Genomic DNA, 14299 nt, shown 5'->3' with positions numbered 1-14299 from the left:
AGTGATTTTAAACTATACTCCTCAGCCATAATCTGAGGAAAGAGGACCAAAATATCAGTTTAATTCCAAGCTTTGCTTGGCCAGAAGGAAAGCCTCTTCTAGATACCCTACTGAAAACAAGTCAGTGGTAGGCACCCACTTTATTTACATAACAAAAGTCCCATATGTAGTGTAGTCAGTCACAATACTTAAAAGATTAAGCTGAGGGTGAAAGCTGCAAACACTGATTCCCCATGCTATGTTACATAGTAATCTAGAATATCTGTGGCCCAGATATAGACTAGTTAGCACTTGTTAGGTATAACTATGGTTTGAAGAATTGCTTGTAGCTAATCATGACACACATATCTGGCCTGGGATGTATATTTTGTAGTGGTTTCTCTGAAGGGATTTGCAAATGGAATTATTTAAATATGCTTATCATTAGCAGTTTAAAAAATGACACTTATTTTGGCAGGAGATTAATTTTTAACTTGGCAGCTGTTTTCAGACAGATTGTTGTCAGGTTATTACAGTGACTAACTTTGAAGGAAGGAGGAAATTTATGGGAGATTATTACGTTTTCAGACCTTCAAGCTTACAATTCCCAAAAGAGGCAAATTTTCTGTCAACACTGAGATATGGGGCCTCAAAAATGCTGCAATGTTTGCAATGCATCTTTAAGACCTGATTTCAATAATAACCCCACATGTCGAGAACTAAAAATATTCCTTAAAAGTGAAATTCTTCAAATATACTGTTCAATTGGTAAATTGGAGATTTATATGGAAGTATATTACAGAGGAGCAAGGTAATATATTGGAAAGGGCTCTGAACAGAAAGCTTGGAGACCTGTGTTCAGGTGCTAACTCTGAGATGATCACTAACCCGGTGGGCACCTGCAGATCTCGGCCTCAGTTTCCTCATCTGTTAGATGAGAGTATTTACAGAGGATCATTAAAGTGTTTTGGTGAAAAGTCCATGCACCTCTGAAACCAGCGCAGGTAGATCAAGTTTTGCCCAAGTTGTCCTGTAATGCACACAAAGACCACAGGGTGTCTCTCTACCTAATGCACAGCCTGGAAACCCACACACAGTTAGCAGATCCCATTGCCCCTAATTTTATTGTCTTGACTTTCAGTCACCATTCGTTAGAAAGCCATGTCACCTAAAAGCCCAGACAATAAAACTGAGGGGCAATAACCCAAATTTATGTTTGGTTATTGGCTAGCAGAATAGAAAAGAGAAGGGCTTCTTGGAGAAATCTACTTGAACACAGCTTTGAATTTATTAGCAAATTTCTAGTTTATAATATAAAGTTAACAAGTCACAAATCAAATTTCTATGAAACATCAGGATACACGACAGAAAGACCATAAAGTAGTCACCAATATTCCATTAGATTACCTCTCATGAAAAAGAAACCCCAGATAATTATACTTCGAGCATCGTAGACGTGAGTAAGTCAGATTATTCTCAATCAGAAAAAGATGGCCCAAGATAACAAATTCACATCTTAGTTTAACGTAAAAAGCTCTCAGAATATACACTCTTCCAAAACTCTCAACCATAACCAACATGGAAATCTAATGTATTTTCCAATAAGAAGAAGCAAGAGTAAATTCAAAAAATTATAAAAAATGATTTAAACATTTTTTTTTAAACAAACAGGCAATCAGATAAGATAGGTGAATTCATTAAAAAGATCCCCACTTGAATGTCTTGTAAGTCTTAAACTCAAATAATGTTCTTCAGTTCTCCCTTTGGGTCACATGAATCATAAATATAAAGGCACGTAAGAATCTCCCGCTGCAAGACTCAGGATAATACGGTAGGCATAGGTTTGAAACACAACAAAGAAGTCATACCTTGAAATCATATGTGGCATCTGGGTTTTCGTCACAGGCAATAACTTCTGGTGCCATCCAGTAGGGAGTTCCAATGAAAGTATTCCTCCTGCCCACAGTTCGATCAAGCTGGGCACTGACTCCAAAGTCCACTATTTAAGAGGAGAAAAGTAAATAAAGTCTATGATCTTAGGTTTTATAGAGCGATAAAATGAATGTGAATTATTTTATTGTGGTAAAATGTACATAACATAAAGTATATAATTTTGACCATTTTAACGGGTACATTTCTGGGGCACTAAGTACATCCACATTGTTGTGCAAGCTTCACCACTATCCATCTCCAGAATTTCTCATCTTCCCCAGCTGAAACTTTGTACCTATTAAACAATAGCTCCCAATTTCCCTTGCCCCAACCCCTGGCAGTCATTCTACTTTCCATCTCTATAAATTTGACTATTCTCACTACCTTGTATAAGTGGAATCATACAATATTTGTCTTTTTGTGACTGGCTTATTTCATTTAGCATAAGGTTGTCAAGGTTCATCCACATTGTAGCATGTGTTAGAATTTCCTTCCTTCTCAAGGTTGAATAATATTCCATTGTATTTTTGGACCACATTTGGTTTATCTGTTCACCTGTTGATGGGCACCTGGGTTGCTTCTACCTTTTCTATACTATGAATATGTTTTTAAACTGCATGTATAACTGGATGAGGTGTACCAATGAGGAAGGCACAAAGAGTTACATTTGGTTACACCAAGGCTTCACAAGGACCAAAAATAGGTGTTAAAAAAAGTAAGCCTGGTTGTCATATAGGGTAGTATTTTGGGGATACGAGGCAAGTGATTAAAAGCAAAAGTCTGGAGTCAGACTGCCTAAGTTTGTATCTCATTTCTGCCACCTACTAGTGGTATGACCTAGGGCTAGTAGATCAATCTCTCTGAGCTTCGGTTTCCTAATCTGTAAAATGAGGATGATGACATCTACACAGAGTTGCTCTGATGTTTATGAGAGATAATCTATAGAAAATTGTCATACAGGGCCTGGCATATAATATACACTCAACAAGTAACTGTTAATGAGTGATGCAAGGAAGCTCTCAGGGTAGCTTATCTAGTTGATACATATATAACTGCTTAGCCTATATAATGTATACTTTTGTTTTTAAAAGAGAATATTCATGAGATGAGAAAGTTTGGCCCCAAATGTTAACTAAGAAAAAAAAAGGGTATCATCTATTTCAACAAAAAGGAAGAGCAAATGTTTGAGATATAAACATAGAAGATGTTTAAATCTCTTTGAAAACATACAATCATATGGACAGTGATCCTTTTCTAGATGACAAGTCACATATCCTACTGGATATTTTTCAATTCATGCTCTTACTCATATACACCAAACAGTCAAATGCATGTGGTAATTCTCTACTTTATTTGGACAGTCCCAGATTTGTTGCGGAAAGAGCTCTAATAGATATGCCAAAGAAAAGGATTCTCCCACTGATGCAAGTGGGGGTAATCAGTATGCACCTAAAGGAAAATATTGAGCATTCATTTTGTACAGGAGCCCAAGGTAATAACAAAATCAATGTAAATATAACTTAAACCTACAGGAAGATAGCAGGAATTGATTATTCTGAATATGCCTAACTGGGTATATTTTCATGGAAAAAAAATTGGGTCCTAGTGCTCTGTTATAGCAGCAACAATATAAACAAACTGTAAGATATAGGAGGCCATTTCAAACTTTGTCACTTCTAATCTTTGCTGAAACAAAGAAACTCAATTATTTCTATATATTGATTAAGCAAGTGGTTCTGTTCCCACATTATATATAATTCATTCCTCAGAATGCCTTGAAAAAATATTTTTTAAAATAGACAAACATTTTCCTTTCTATTTTTAGGGCAATGCCCTCCAAATCCACAGTGGCAAATTAACATTAATTTTTTAGAGCTGTTAATATAATCTCATCACTTCCTGCAATTCCAAGGCTCACAGGATTCTGCTCTTACCGAGTTTAACTTCTGCATTTTCAGTCAGCAAGACATTTTGCCCTTTAATATCTCGATGAATCACTTTATGCTGGTGCAGGTGACTCAGCCCCTGGAGTGTTGGAGAGTTAAGAAGGGTTAATAGGAGCATAAGCCAACATGCCAATAAATTATTTTGAATGTTAAGGATCCAAAAACTTTACACTCACCCAGACATACTTTTCAGAATTATAATCACATCTTTCATGTGCTCATAGTGCTCTTCTAACTGTAGGCAATTGATCAATATACATTAAAATACACAGACAGTCCTTGCAATGCATGGTGCTGTGTTTAATGAAATGCTTGCATATCGGATCTGATTATCAGGTATCAGGGAACCACACAAGTGATTATATGGTTCCAACATGAACACGAGTTTCAGTTAATACTACTGTGAAAAGCGAGGACTGCCTGTATTTGCTAGTTTGAAACAGAACCATCTACACATTCTCTGATTTAACTGAATCCCTGCAGGATTTTTGGCAATATTTGAATTTAAAGTTAAAATTTACTTTCTGTTATCTAATTTCATTGAATGATTGATTGATTGATTGAGACGGAGCCTTACTCTGTCGCCCAGGCTGGAATGCAATGGTGTGATCTAGGCTCACTGCAACCTCTGCCTCCCAGGTTCAAGCGACTGCCTCAGTCTACAGAGTAGCTAGGATTACAGGTGCCCGCCACCACGCCAGGCTAATTTATTTTAGTAGAGACGGGGTTTCACCATGTTGGCCAGGCTGGTCTTGAACTCCTGACCTCAGGTGATCCACTCACCTCAGCCTCCCAAAGTGCTGGGAATCCAGGTGTGAGCCATAGCAGCCGGCCTCGTTATACAATTTTAATTAAGCACAGTAAAATATTTCTCAGACCAGCCAAGAAATTTCCCATTGGCTTTACCCATTGTGCCTTACATTTAAAAAGAAATAGTTTCTATTTCCTTTGTTGGCATTTATCACTGTCATTTTTAGTTTATGCTATTTGCGACTTTGTGCTCATTATGTGAGATAATTATTCAGTGACAACTAAACCTGTTTGTGTTCCATTTCTTCATGAATTACTCTGTTTTTGGCTTCTTTGTGGTGTGAATTCTTTAACCTACAGACTTACTCTAAAGTAGTCAGATATTTTTCAGATAAATTATAATCTAAAAGAATCTAAAACTGGAGTCTTAAAGCGAATTATTTTATGCTAACACTTGATAATTCAATGTATCAGGTACCCAAGTGTACTTTATGATTTATAATTTTTTGTTCTTTTAATCTTCTCCACAACAACAAAGTCATGGTATGAAAAATGAGGTTGACAGGAAAAGAAACAAAACTGGATATCTGAATTTTCTTGTCAAAGAAATTCAGCATGAGAGTACAGAGGTCCAAGAAGACCCACATATACATTTAGAAATATCACAAAACATAAACCATGTTATAGAAGGGTTTGAGGCACTGGTTTAGGTCTTAAAAAATTGCCTTTCTTATCTGTTCAGTTTGTCACAAGGTAGGCATCTAGCAGGTTTTAATGTGTGGTTTTCACAGTGTTGATGTACCCTATAAATCCTTAAGAGAGGGACTGAAGATCCCTTTCCCTCCTTCACCACTGAAGTGGTTGAAAGCAGATACCAGAGCATGGAAGTGAGCCAAAAGTTCTTCTAATGAGATCATACAATGCATGGAGGTCATCTCTAAAACCTCTTGTGGCCAGAGACCTTTGGGTGATCAAGTGTCTCTTCCAGTGAGTCATGTCTGAAACGCCGGTATCATTTCCAAGAATGTACTGGAAAAGGAGGAACGCCATTGTTTCCACACATTGAGAATGTGTGAAAGGTATTGGGAGATGCTCATGTGATGAAACATCCCTGCTGCTTTTAGAACCAAGATGAGATCAAATGACTGATCCTCTGGAGGGTTCCCCAGCAGTGCAGAAAGGCGTATCGGGCAGATCCAGCCCTAGAGACCTGACGGGTTCTTGGCACCCACTGAGTGGTCAGGATGACTACATAATCCATCATGCTCTACTGAATGAGCAAAATTTTAAGTCAGAAATTCAAAGTAAGTTTGCATAATGGCACATCAAAACAGAGACAAACGTCAGATGTGAAGGAAATCAACAGCCAGGCCTCCTTGTTTCCCCTCAAATTTTGTTTTGTCTTCTGTTTAAAAACACAAAATATATAATTTATATTTTTGCCTACCCCAAGCCATGGATGTATGTGTTTTTTCTTAAGAGGTTTAATTTTTATATTTTTCCCATTTATATCTATAACCCAGCTGGAATAAATTTTTGAATATGGTATGTAGCAGGTATCAAGTTTCATGTTTTCTTATGGATATTCAACTGATCAAGTACTATTTACTGATAAAAGCACCCTTTCCTTTGTCACAGACCAGGTGTCCATATGATGTGGGTCTGGTTCCTGGATCCTTGATTCTGTTCCTTTGGCTATTGTCTAATCTTGTAACAATACTAATCTGTCTTAATTTATTAGTAGCTTTATAATAAATCCTGATAACTGGTAGCATAAATCCTCCAGCTTTGTTCTTCTTCTTCAAGAGTGCCTTGGTTATTCTTGGCCCTTTGCATTTCTACATGTTTGAAAATCAGCTTTATAAATTTCCACAAATATACCTATAGGAATTTTAATCGGAAGTTCAATGAAACCATGGATCAAACTGGGTAGAAATGACATCTTAACAATATTGAGTAATCTGTGAAATAATATATGCCTCCATTTATTAAGGTCTTCTTTAATATTTCTCAGTGATATTTTGTAGTATAGAAGTCATTCACATCAATGTTATAATTTTAAAATTCCATTTTCTATTTGCCTTTTCCTAATTTGGTTTGCATTTAATGAACAGACATCGTCTTCTTATGCCTTCCTTCTTTTTTACTTCTATGCATTTCATCCATTCACCCAAAGCATATAATGCCTTCCTTCAACTTCTATGCCTTCCTTCTTTTTAACTTCTATGCATTTCATCCATTCACCCAAAGCATATAATCTGTCTATCAAAGGCATACCTTGAACACACAGTAAAAAGTTTTAACTTTTGTTCCCTTAAATTAAGAAGGCAGAGCTTATAAACAAACAACAATGGCCAGGAAGATCCAGTCAGAATGCTCAGTAGACATAATAATCTCCATACTAGTAGGAAGGGATGATTAAGCTAGTCTGAATGAACTAAAATATGCCCAGTTACTTTCTTCTTCCTGAACTCAGCTCAGCAAATATGATACAATTGTCTAGATTTCCTGATTGGGGGATGTATGGGAAAACTGGCCAAACAGGCAGTCTTGTTCAGCTATTTTGATTAGTTTAAGCGATTAGGTCACAAAGATTTATTTTTAAAGGTAAAATCAGTTAAACTAGGTTGTATGTATAGGAATGACTAAAGTCACACAATCCTTATAAACTTTATATGGTGAGAAGGTATTACACCATTAGAGATAATATATTAATTATAAACTTTCACAAACAGATAAATGAGTGATCAAAACATCTCTTAAAATAATTCATTTCCTAAGTGGAACACTGTCTTTATGATCTAAAATCAGGTTTCTAATTGGAAACAGCATTGAAAATGAATCCCTTATTAAGATAAATCACCCAATGTCAACCTAAATGAAAATATGCTCATGGCCTATCTCCAGAACGGCGCTTACTTCCATCAGAGCAGACCTTCACACCAAACTACCACCAGCACCACCACCACTGATAGGATAAACTTTTAAAGAGTTTTTGATATGCTTATGAATTTCACTGGAAAGTCACAAAATTCAGTCCCTCCTAAGATATCATGTGTTGCTTGAAGACTTTGGGAGGTGGGCCAGTCCCCACTCGTAACCTACCCGTAAGATTTCCCTGCAGATGTATGCAATCCACTCCTCTTTCAACGTGTTACCCTTCGTGTTCTTGATCAGGTCGGTGACAGAGCCAGCACCACAAAACTCCATCACCAACTGGCAAAGGAAGCAAACAAACCATTATTTTAATGATGCTTCACAGCTTCCATTAAGTTGGGGTAAGAAAGCACAAGCAATTGGCTGCTCTGGAATGCCATTCCTGCAAAGAAAAAGTAATCATAAAAACATATAAAACACAAGCTTTTACCTTCACATATTCCCAAAATGATATAAAGGAAATATTATTTTAAAATTTTTCAACCTGTAAGTTATAGTTGAAAATTGAGGAAACTCTCCATATTCTTTTTTTTGTTTGTTTTTAAATGGGAGCAGGTAGGTGACTCAGACAAAATTGAGAATATCTCTGTTTTTACACAGCAGTCAAATTTTCACATAAAAGTAGCATTATTCCCCCTTCAGAAAGAACTGTGGTTCTCTAGTGTCCCAACTTAGGGTTACAGAAGTGCACACTGTTTATGTTACTGGTTTGTAAGTGGCACTGTAGGCTGTCAGTGTAGGAACTATCTGTTTTTAATTAACTTCAGTGAATGTTCCCAGGAGGTTGGACACATCAAATAAATTCAATAAACAATAAACTCTAATTTAGCACCTTTCATGCAAAAGCTCCAAGCACTCTATAAATATAAACTCATTACAGTACTTAGCAACTTATAAAATAGGCAGAAAATAAACATCACCCTTACTTAATGGGGATGTAGAGACCATACGAAAAAAAAAAAAAAAGCCATCTATGTGCTTTTACATGCATTTTCTAGGCTTAGAAAAACACATCCATTTCCAGACTTTTACCTTCAAAAATATCTTCAACAAAGGTCACCTTACTATGTACTTATATATTTTTTATAATTATACAAAAAGAATTCAGAATAACTAGCAATCAATTCCTGACTTGGTAGTAGAGACAGAACTAAAACGGAGCCACAATAAAATCACATTGATGGCTTTGGCTTTGTCCAAATCTACATTCCTGATATTAGCACTATGTTTCCAGGCCCTAAAAGATACTTCATCAGGCTCCAAAATCTTCAGGCAGAAACTATATTTTCTTTTTCTTTGTATACCTAATGGAAACTGAATAAAATCTCATGAAACGCATTTCATGAGTGAGTTTCCAAAGCCTGTTCTGACTTGTCTTCTTATGATTCCATAAAGGCTAGAGAAACCTTTCCACCTCCTCCAAGAAGCCAGAGAAGTTTCAAGACCTATAAGTGTTTATAGGGAAATCTGGGAAGTGCCACAAGTAGATTACATTCCAACCAGATAAAAGTTGGGAAATTACAATATGTAATAGCCCAGAAACTATCAAAGACCACAAAATCATGTCAAAAAGGATTCAATTTGATGAGACTCCCAGTGGTGAAAGATGGAATAATTTGAGCATTGATAAGAGTAATAGCTCCAATGTGTAGAAACACTTTAAATGTGCTTAATTAAATGCCTTAACAAAGTCACCCCCCACCCAAAGGATATGACTGGCACTGTTAGAAAAAAATAACGAACCAACTTATTTTGAGAGCTGGCAAATAAAAGGAAAGACTGAAGAGTCTATACTGCCTTTTTTATACAAATCTTACCACTGGGTAGTTGAATAATAAAAGAGGGAAAGTTTCTCCTCATACAAAAGTAGGTATTCCATCTAATAAATGAAGAAGACATAGTAGAATTAGAATGCCAGCATTTTGTGCCTCCTAATAAGCTAGCAGACTCACGCAGTGATCATCAATGACTGTTAACATTTTAAAAAGTAAATACAATTTGCCTCTTGATAAAAGAACACACATTACCTAGGAAGTAGTACTGCCAAAAATAAAAACAAAAATCTTAACCTGATCAAGCCTCTAGCTCCAATCACCAATTTACAGGAAATTCAGAGGACTGAGGTACATGTAACATCATGGGGATACAATCAACAAAATCTAGACCAGGATACTAGTCAAGACAAAGAGTTTTTTCAACACTTAAATTGCAAGGGAGAAAACAAGAGATGCAAAGAAAACCTATAGATTTAAAAACACTTAAAAAGATATACCAACAAATTGAAATGGGTGCACCGTATTTAGATATTATTTTTTTTAAAAGAGAGATAGCACAAATTTTGAGATAATTACAATTCTGAATACAGACTTAGATATTTGATGATACTCAAGAAATCTGCTTAATATATATATATATATTTTTTGAGACAGAGTCTTGCTCTGTTGCCCAGGCTGGAGTGCAGTGGTCCCATCTCAGCTCACCGCAAGCTCCGCCTCCCGGGTTCATGCCATTCTCCCACCTCAGCCTTCTGAGTAGCTGGGACTACAGGCACCCACCACCACACCTGGCTAAATTTTTTTTTTTGTATTTTTAGTAGAGAAGGGGTTTCACTGTGTTAGCCGGGATGATCTCGATCTCCTGACCTTGTGATCCGCCCACCTCAGCCTCCCAAAGTGCTGGGATTACAGGCGTGAGCCACCACGCCTGGCCAATATTTTTAAAGTGTAATGATGGTACTGTAGTTTTGCAAAAAGAAGGTCTTATCTTTTAGAGAAAAATGCCGAAATACTTACGGATAAAATTATATGACAGTTTCTTCTACAAATAGTGCTGAGACAACTGGATATTCACATGCAAAAAAAAGTTATACCTTTACCTCACACGCTATACAAAAAAAATAACTCAAAATGGATCAAAGACCTAAATATAAGAGCTAACACGATAAAACTTTCAGGAGAAATCATAGGGGTAACTCTCCTTGACCTTAGACTTAGCAATGGCTTCTTAGATACGACAATAAATGCACAAGCACCAAAATTTTAAAAAAAATAGAAAAAATTAATTTTATGAAAATTATAAACATTTGTGAATGAAACAACACTATCAAGATAGTGAAAAGACAGCCCACAGAATGGGAAAAGTATCTGCAAATCATATATCTGATAAAGGTCTACTATCCAGAATATATAAGGAACTCTTACAACTCAATAATAGAAAGACAAGCAACCCAATTTAAAAATGAGAAAAGGACTTGAATAGACATTCCTCCAAAGAAGACATACAAATGGCTAACAATGACATGTAGAGATGCTTGATGTCATTAGTTATTAGGAAAATACCAAAACCACAATGAGATATCACTTTAAATCTACTAGGATGGATATTAATTTAAGAAGAAAAGAAGGCAGAAAATCACAAGTATTGGTGAGGATGTGGAGAAACTGGAACCTCTATACATTGCTAATGGTAATGTAAAACGGTACACGGTCACTGTGGTGAACAGTTAATGGGTTCCTCAATAAGTTACACATAGAGTTGACACATGATTCAGCAATTCCACTTCTAGATGTATACTCAAAAGAACTGAAAACAGGTGTTCAAACAAAAACTTGTACATGAATGTTCAAAGTAGCACTATTCACAATAGACAAAAAGCAGAAATAACCAAAATGTCCATCAACAGAAGAAGAGATAAACAAAATGTGGGATATCCGTACAATAAAATATTATTCAGCCACGGAACGGAATGAAATACTGATGCATGATATGTGGATGAATCACGAAATCATTATGCTAAGTGAAAGAGAAGCCAGACAAAAAAGGCCATATATTGTATGGTTCCATTTCTATGAAATATCCAAAACAGGCAATCCATAGAGACAGAAGCAGACTAGTGGATGCCAGGGACTGGGGGTAGGGGTAACAGGAATGACTACTTAATGGGTACACCATCTCCTTTTGGGGTGATGGAAATGTGCTGGCACTAGACACTCATGATGATTGCATAACATTGTGACTATATTTAATCATAATGAGTTATACATTCTAAAGCAGTTAAAATTTAGGTAAATTTTATGTTATGTGTATGTTATCAGAATTTTAAAAAATGATATAAGTTTTGTTTCAAAATAACTAGAAGGGGCAACATAGATGGGCATGTGGATGGGTGGAATTGGCTGCTGGTTAAAGGCTGTTGGGGCTAGTTTTGGGCACATAGGTGTTCATTACACTGTTCTGCCTATTTTTGTGTATGTTTAGGATTCTCCACGACACAAAGTTAAAGAAAGTCCCATTATGCAGCAAATCAGGGCTCAATGCCAGCAGGATGGACCAAAGAAACATCTTTTGGTAGTAGGAAACGAATATTTTCCTGAGTTAGCAAAACATGTTTGTGTCCCTTCTCTTAAATCCCATTTTGAAAAGTACATTGACCAGGCCTCCTGTGAATACATCCATTGCTCCTGTATCAGCTGGAGAAAATGTCCCACCACTGAGCTCTATTAGGCCATGTAGTTATAGCTCCCAAGGAAAGCAATGGAAGCCCAGTGACTCGAGTCTTTCAAAATTAGATTGGACAAAATACTTTCAAATATTCAGTAGAAAACAATCCTACTCTAGCCAGGCACTACTGTCAGTGATTTCTATAATTTGCTTTTCCATTCAGCTCCAGCTAAAGGCTGCTAAATTCCTTTCATCTCACTATGGAACAAAATGATTGTTAAATTATATAATGGAATTAAAAAACAAAAAAAAGAAAAAAAAAACAGCACTTGCTAGCAATCGGTTCCTACGGCCACACAGCAACGCTGATAATTACTGCCACCGCACAGCAGGGACCCTCCCTCCCCATAAGTAACCTCATCACATTAATAAACAGAAACAGAGCTCAACATGCCAAGCTCAGCAGTGTTAAGTCAATAACTTCACATCTCACAAGTAAGAAATAATGGGTCATTAACATTCTCCCTGAAAGAAAGTTCTCAAAGAGTTCATACTGGGATAATAATATTTTCTAACATTTACTGAGAATTTACCATGTGCCAGGCACTGGGTGAAGTGATTTACAAATGCTTCGTTAATTCTTCTTCACCTAACTTCCTTTTTCTGTATTTGGAAATAGAGCTTAGTTACAGTCTGCCCATTATCCATAGTCTACGCTCATTAAGTAACTTGAGCACGGTGAAAGCACGTTGCTCCCTCAATTACTAGTTATGTGTCCTTGGGTATGTTCCCCAGCCACCCTGGGCTTAGCACTATCTCTGTCCCCACCACTACCACTCTGATAAAATACAAAATAAAAGCATCGACCTTACAGGTTTGATGTGAACATTAATTGTGTCTATGAATATAAAGCTCCTAGCAGCCAAAAATCTCAAGATGTATTTATGATGTTTCTATTCTTTGGTCTATTTTGCATTTATAAAAATGCAAAAAGAAAGAGTTTCTGACATGGAAGATAGCATCAATACCTCCCTAATGTCCACTTCACTTGGATGGTGAAGAGACAGGTCTGAAAGATGTTTGCCAAATGCACTGGGCACATTTTTCTAAAACCTCTATTAATGAAAGGGCACCAGGGACACATGTCTTTTTTTTAAGTTTGTACCACACAGCAAGAAGACACAGTGGTGCATTCCAGGGCAATGGATCTTTTTATTTGGAAGGCAGTAGTGATGGGGGTGGGGGAATTTTAAATGAATTTTACACTTGAAATTTTCACTCAACACCACCTAAATATACAACTGGGTCAGAAACTTAAATAAACATGCATACCACTTGAGAAGAAAGAAGGAAGGTCAAGCTGAAGGTGGCTGGGGGCAGGATGGGGACTTGGCCTGAACCTGGAAGAGGTGTCCCTAAAAAGCACAGTGTGGAGCAACCAACTTATTAGAGAAAAGAATTGCTTGGATTATTTAGACATGGGTAGTTATTACTATCTAAATAACAAAGGTTAATTTTTAAAAGCCAAAGAGTTCTGACACATCACAATTTGCATGGTTGATTGTCAGCAGTTTTTGTTAGTCGTCGTGTTTCTGACAAGTAGGATGTTTTCTTGTAGAGGTTGGTCGGGGTTACTCAGTATGCCTTCCTGTGCTTCTCCCCTCTCCAGGACAATATTTAAAGGGTCTTCAGCCTCAGCTGATTCCAGAAGACATTTCAGAATACTGAGTCAGCACTGAGGTTCTCTCTTCACAAGAGACAGGAGGCCTTTAGCATGGAATCACCAGATGTGGTCGCTTCTAAACTTCCCTTTCCAGCCCTAATAACCTCTGAAAGAATTTTAAAAGATTTACTCTCAAAGGCAGTCAAAGGTTTGGATGATTCCTGGGGTCTCTAAAGTATTCACTCCCTTGCTAGTTTATTGGTTTTAAGTTCCTGTAATGAGAAACGAAGTCTTACGATGTTATTTTACAACTGCAGATACTTACCCAGTATACCCTGACAGGAACTAATTCCTCCCAAATGTCACTAGTCAGTCACCCACAAGAATAAATGACTGCTAACACATCCCTTCTCTTTTACAGTAAAAGGAGGGGTTGGAGGCAGGGGGCAGGAAGAGGTGCAAGCGGGAAGATGAAGGTCTTCCTAAAGTGAGAAGAGTTTGCACCAAGCAGTTTAAAGGGCACCCTAAGAAAATAATAGGGGCCAGGCAGGGGGTGGCTCACGCCTATGATCCCAGCACTTTGGGAGGCGAAGGCGGGTGGATCACCTGAGGTCGGGAGTTTGAGACCAGTCTGACCAACATGGAGAAACCC

General features: G+C 37.1%; 1 protein-coding gene across 10 annotated transcripts in view; it reads right to left on the bottom strand.

Annotated features, from left to right (window-relative positions):
• TNIK (TRAF2 and NCK interacting kinase) overlaps nt 1-14299 on the bottom strand; it is a 396690-nt gene that overhangs the window by 125983 nt on the left and 256408 nt on the right. For all 10 annotated transcript variants that reach the window (XM_021933792.2, XM_009201370.4, XM_021933794.2 and 7 more), the window contains 3 exons: nt 7713-7823; nt 3846-3936; nt 1848-1978 (listed from right to left, as the gene is read on the bottom strand). In XM_021933792.2, coding sequence (XP_021789484.1) covers nt 1848-1978; nt 3846-3936; nt 7713-7823 — 333 coding nt within the window. The remainder of the gene's footprint in view (nt 1-1847; nt 1979-3845; nt 3937-7712; nt 7824-14299) is intronic.

Source organism: Papio anubis, chromosome 2, assembly GCF_008728515.1.
Source record: "Papio anubis isolate 15944 chromosome 2, Panubis1.0, whole genome shotgun sequence".
NCBI lineage: Eukaryota > Metazoa > Chordata > Mammalia > Primates > Cercopithecidae > Papio > Papio anubis.
The sequence above is the reverse complement of the archived record's forward strand: the minus strand, read 5'-3'. Positions and strand labels throughout refer to the sequence as shown.